The sequence below is a fragment of the Oratosquilla oratoria genome, chromosome 15, assembly GCF_046742065.1.
Source record: "Oratosquilla oratoria isolate Oo_2021 chromosome 15, ASM4674206v1, whole genome shotgun sequence".
NCBI lineage: Eukaryota > Metazoa > Arthropoda > Malacostraca > Stomatopoda > Squillidae > Oratosquilla > Oratosquilla oratoria.
Window position 1 is genome coordinate 20279415 of NC_134791.1, and position 5809 is coordinate 20285223.

General features: G+C 37.8%; 1 protein-coding gene across 1 annotated transcript; it reads left to right on the forward strand.

Moving 5' to 3' along the window:
- Window positions 1–1209: 1209 nt before the first annotated feature.
- On the forward strand, window positions 1210–2172 carry LOC143033338 (cystatin-B-like). Its single transcript, XM_076198659.1, has one exon. It carries the CDS (start codon window positions 1411–1413, stop codon window positions 1696–1698), a length of 288 nt encoding a protein of 95 aa, XP_076054774.1. The 5' UTR covers window positions 1210–1410; the 3' UTR covers window positions 1699–2172.
- The last annotated feature ends 3637 nt before the right edge of the window (window positions 2173–5809 follow it).

Below are 5809 nucleotides of genomic sequence, written 5' to 3' on the forward strand. Positions count from 1 at the left end.
GACCCCTATAATCATATTCTGAAACCTCATAACCCAAGGTACTTGGATTACTTTCATCTGTCTGCCAATTTGTTTGTTTGTTTGTTTATATGTTCACGAACTCCTCCTAGGGTTTTGCAGATAGACCCCCTTAACCATATATATTATGATACCCTATTACTCCAGGTACTTGGATAACTATGTTTCATTTAAAATTTATATTTTGGTTTGGGTTTAGGGTTAAAGTTAGGTGGGGTATAGTTAGGTTAGGGATGATTCACGAACTCGCAGCAACGCGCGGGTAATTTGGGGTGTATATAGATCTTGGTATATACATGAAACATGTGCGTGCGTGCGTGTTAACTGTATAGGGATAAATGTTATATCAAGATACACATTTCAATTTGACCGCATAGGCATATATTTACAATATATACATGATATAATTTTTGACTTTCATCAATTATACACGAATAAGGGGATGGCGGTTCGAATCCTGCCACCGGCGAAGTTTAACCAAGGGCATGGTTCATTAATTTCCACGCTACAAAGTCCTCTGTAAGCCTTCCGATGGGAGGAGTTTGTGACGTTAAACCATATCATCATACGCGACGACCCGCAAATTTTCAAACACGCCATGGACTTCTAGGGAGGGGAGCAATTACCCCCCTTTCCCCCTTCTCCGGACACCCATTGACAATATTGTAAAGGAGTTGTGATAAGAATTGATATTTATGAACGGTGATTTAATATGGAAACAAAATTTCATGGGTATAGAAAAATAATAAAAATAACAACTTTTTAGATATGTTGAGAATTACTCAGATACGAAGCACCTAACATGATCATTGTCTTTTGTCCATACGGACAGAAACGCAGATAAAACAAAGGTCTATAATGAAATGAGAGAATTGTTGAATAAGTTTCAAAACATGATGCAATAGAAACAGAGGTAAAGCGAACATCTCACAAACGTATAACGTTAATACACAGCATAATCCAACATACTTAAAATGAGGAAAATCCAATCCACTATTTTCGGGGAAATTCCTGCTTAGAGACTCCCACTACATTCCAATGAAGATTGTGTACCTTGTCTCTTTGGAGATAACAGTTGTGATTTAGCTTATATATTCTATTAAACAATTGCTGATGATTTGTATAAAAACGAATGGATTAAACAAACATATTTATTCAAATCAAATGCAGCATGATTTAGAATTTAAAAATTATATTTACCATCCCTGACGTAAATATTTTGACAATCGGCAGATTAGAGTTTGGTATCATGCGTAGTCACACACACCAGCTCCGCCCACTCCTAGTGCACTGGTCCCAGCAGAACTAGGAAGATTCTGACGGGCGTCGTACGAATTCTACGCACCATATCTTTGGCATACACTGTGTAACCCTTTATTGATATCTTGCAAAATGATGTGTGGAGGAACAAGCTCAGTCAAGCCTGCTTCCGAAGAAGTGCAAGCCTTGTTGGCTCCTTTACAGGCTGATGCCGAGGACAAAGTTGGAAAAAAGTTTAAGGAGTTTACACTTGTGGGATACAAGACACAAGTTGTAGCTGGCACCAACTATTTTGCAAAGGTTCATATCGGCGATGGAGAGCACATTCACATGCGAGTTTACCGTCATTTCAGTGGAACCACCTCTCTACACTCTGTACAGCATCCAAAGACAGAAGAACATGAGATTGAATACTTTTAACATTGACATTTGTGCAGTGAATATCTTTTAATTTTTCCAAATTTATTTGAACATTTACATAGTGCACTATAAAAGTTTTGTGGCATGTATTGGTTTGTTCAACCAGAATAGATCCCAACGTAGGTGCAATTTCAGTTTCAGGAGGTCATTATAATTTTTTTGGAAGCCGAAGAGTATTCTGCAAAAAAGACCGGGGGCAACAGATTGAACAATTGCATTTCAGTCAAGACCTACAAGTTAGGTCAATTTTCTGAATAAGAATAAATGTAGTTTGCATGTTATTGGTGGCCTTACCAGTTGATTTAGCACCATGTAATATCATAAAATGTTGGGCATTGACACTATACCCATCTGACATGTTTCTATGTAGTTTAACATGTTGTGCCTTTAACATTCATATCTTGAAATATTCACAGTAAATACTGGTAAATATCAAAGAAACTTTAAACTTATGTGAAATATATTGGGAAGGTATCTACTAGTATTTGTTCAACCCATATGGCATGGAATTCTGCTAATCTGGTAAAATTGCAGTAGTGGACAACCTTGGAACTTGTTTTAATTCAACTTACTGTCCCACTCGTATGGAGAGTAGGGGAAATGAAAAACCCAATTGGACAAGCCCTGTTAATTGCGGCCAAGCCACTTTTTCTTCTTCTTCTTTTTTTTTTTTTTTTTTTATTCCTTTCTTTCTTTCTTTGTTCAAATGTTGAGCTGGCTCCCTACCTTGTCAGGGCTATTGGGAACCAATACAGCAGTCCTGCAACAGGCCCAAGGAGTCAAACTCATGACCACTTGTTCATGAGTTAAAAGACGAACTAAACTTAAAATCCATACATTGGTGACAACCAATCTCACCCTTATATCATCCTCTTCTTGAAAACCATCCACACACCAGTTCTTGTGAAGAATGCAGGAAAAATATAGATGAGCAAATTGGATTACTTCATCTACAGGAAAGTGTAAGTGATGGTTTAACTCTTAAGAGCCATGGGGATTTCCTTTGGTTGAGAAGAATTTCTTAATGGCAACAAGAAACATGGAAAAGAATGATTCCTTATGTATAAAGGTGAATAAAATTGCATGGTAGCAGTCAAATAAAATTAACAAAAACAATTGCCACCATCAGTATAACTGGCCTGGCTCTAGATACGAATGGCTATACATGCATACAGTATGTAAGAAATATCTTAATACCCAACATTAACACAACACAGCAGAGTACTTGTTTTTCTATTGTTATTACTAGTTATTATTTCATATATTCATTATTATTATTATTATTTTTTTTTTTTTTCTATTCTGAATGATCTATGGGTCAATCCAGGCATAACCTTGGGGCTGTAGGTCCCTTACCAGGAAGATCTGAAGCAACAGATTAATTGGTTGGTTTAGGATTGTGTTTGAGTTTATATTGTATGTAAATTGCTTCTCTACAGCAGATCTGCTATCTGCACTAGAAATGACTGACTGAATTTTCCCAATAACAATGCCCACATGAGTGCCATGGCTACTTTCTCAAGTACACCCCTTCTGCACCATAGTCACCTAAAAAAGTCTATTTACATCATCTCACAAAAATCTATTCTAATTGTGAAGTAGGCTATGTGATTGTGTCCTCAACTGAAATATTACCACAATATACAACAATGAACTCTGCAATCCACAGGCCACTAACAAACTTATAAGCCCCTTCAAGTCCTGCCACCCATTGATCTATAAATCATCCAACTCTCCACCTGTTTTAAATTTGTATCTTTGTGATGGGTACCATCTCATGTTGGCATTCCCAACAACAAATAAGCTGACAAATCTGCTCAAAGAAGTGTCCACCTTTCAATGCCTCCACTCCATTACAAGTAACAGACTATTACCAAGTCTTCTGATATGCAATGCTAAACTTGTGGTAAAGATGCTGTGAACTGCATCCAACAAACCATCTAAAAATAATCAAGCCCTACATATATCCATGGGTCACCCATCAATTTACAGTATATATTGCTCATACAAGATTTTTTTAATGCAAATAGTTCTCAACAAGAATTCATTGGAGACTAACTGTAATAGTGGCACTGAATTTTGAATTTAACAAATTTGCTTAGTCTAAGCAGCACACACCAGTGGCATTTTGAAAATGTCAAGAAAATGGAAAATGTTTTCTTTCAAGGGAACCTAACACTGGAAATACCTTCCACTGGAGAAAAATCCCTCTTAGTTTCGTTTTCTTCATTAAGGCATGAAATGTGTGGGCAGGGAGATTGCTATTCAAACTATGGGGGCGTGAAGCTTAGCAACTTGAATCAGGAAATTATGAATTTCCATCCTGCCCCTCAAATTGAGGAAAAATTCATGTTGGCATTTTTTCTAACATTGAACTCTTTTGTAAGTTACAACCGTCACAGATAAACTATCGCAAAAACCTGCTTATATTTATAATTCAACAGTGTGTTGACCTCAAAATTATAAAGCTGTTTGAGAAAATATACATAAAAGCAATTTGACATAAATTGTTGTTTGTAAGTGACCAAATGTGAGTGATATACAGATATTGGTTTATCATTATTTTTCATAAATAAAAAATAAATAAAATTTGGCTGTTGGGCCCTGCTGTGGTGCTATACTTGGCTGTGTTGCTTATGATCCAGGTAGTGGGTGGGTAACAGAAGATGAGAAAAAAGGGACAACAAATGGGTGTTGAACAGGTATGTCTTGGCTAGCTAACCCCCATATATGTGGGAAAGCACCTTTTGGTCTATACATATATGTAAATAGTGGTGTTGTCATTAGTTTCCAATGCCATTTCATTAACTTGTTTAGGGAGAAAAACTACTAAGAGCAAAACAGATTGTGGGGGTAATTACAGTCTGAAACTACAGTAGGGTAGGGAAATGTGGCACTTTGGTTCAGTAAAGTCAATTAGTCTTAGAAGGAGCCAGATGTGAAGTCTGATGGTCACTGGGATTCAAGGCCACTTTTTCAAGATGCGAACTTGGGTCCATGGTTTGCATGGCTGAAGGTTGATGAAGTTTCTACCAGTGTCAGCCTCTTGAGTTGGAGGGACATGTTAGTTATTGAATTGGAGGAGGATGAGAGAGTATAAAGGTAATTTCTTAGAGACTTTGTTTTATTTTTCATACTTTGGAGGTGGGAATTTGAGAGGGATGTAGGTCTGCCAAGAAAACTGATGTGTTTGAGGCACCACTTGGCATTTGTTTAGGGTGGATTATCTTTGGATGTGGCAAAACACAGTTTTCTTTACTCGGTGAACTTTGGCAGATTCAAATTCCCTTAGGGAGCAGAGTGTTGAGATGTGGATGGTGAAGTCTGGGATTGAAAAGAGCTGCTGATGTTATAAGATCTGAGAGATGGATATAGTGTTGTCTCAACTGTTGAGAAAGCTACTACTGTTGGACGTATATAATGCTAATTGGAAGGTCTTCCAATTTGAATAAGAGATGGACCATTGGTGTTTAAGAGGTGGAGAGCATGTGAGGGATGAAAGTGAGAAATTTTTACTATGACACCTCAGGCCATCCAAAGTTGAGGTCAGGTGTGTTTAGAGATAGGTTGATAGTGTTATAGGTAAGAATTTGAAGGTGAAAAGCTGTAAGTTGTTCAGTGATACAGAGAGCCAGGATGTGTGAAGCAAGGTGATCCTGCTTACCTCACAGGGCAGAGATGACAGCTTCAGCCACAGCAACATGGTTCCTGGTATAGACTCCTCACTGCCCTTTTATTTATATCAGTTGTACCTCTATAGTTCTGTAATGACATTATCTAGATATTTAAAGGGGCCAATAATGAGTACCTGCATGTGGTGGTCTTTCAAGATGAATAACGAAGCTACACATTTTTCAAAACCCATCAACCCCCTCAACTCTATCAGAAGGTACAACCAGTCTCCAGACTGGGCCCAAGATTCTGTTTATCAACTTCAACTGTATTTCTTACACTTTTATACACAGCAACTGCTCTCCACTCCCTACCACTTTGAGCTGCTGACACAGAAACAGTCTCACACTGATACAAGACAAAGTTTCTTCCCAGAGAGACCTGTGGGAGGTTCCAAGGATTACCAATTACTGTAAGGCTGTGGGTTTTCCACTTTGTG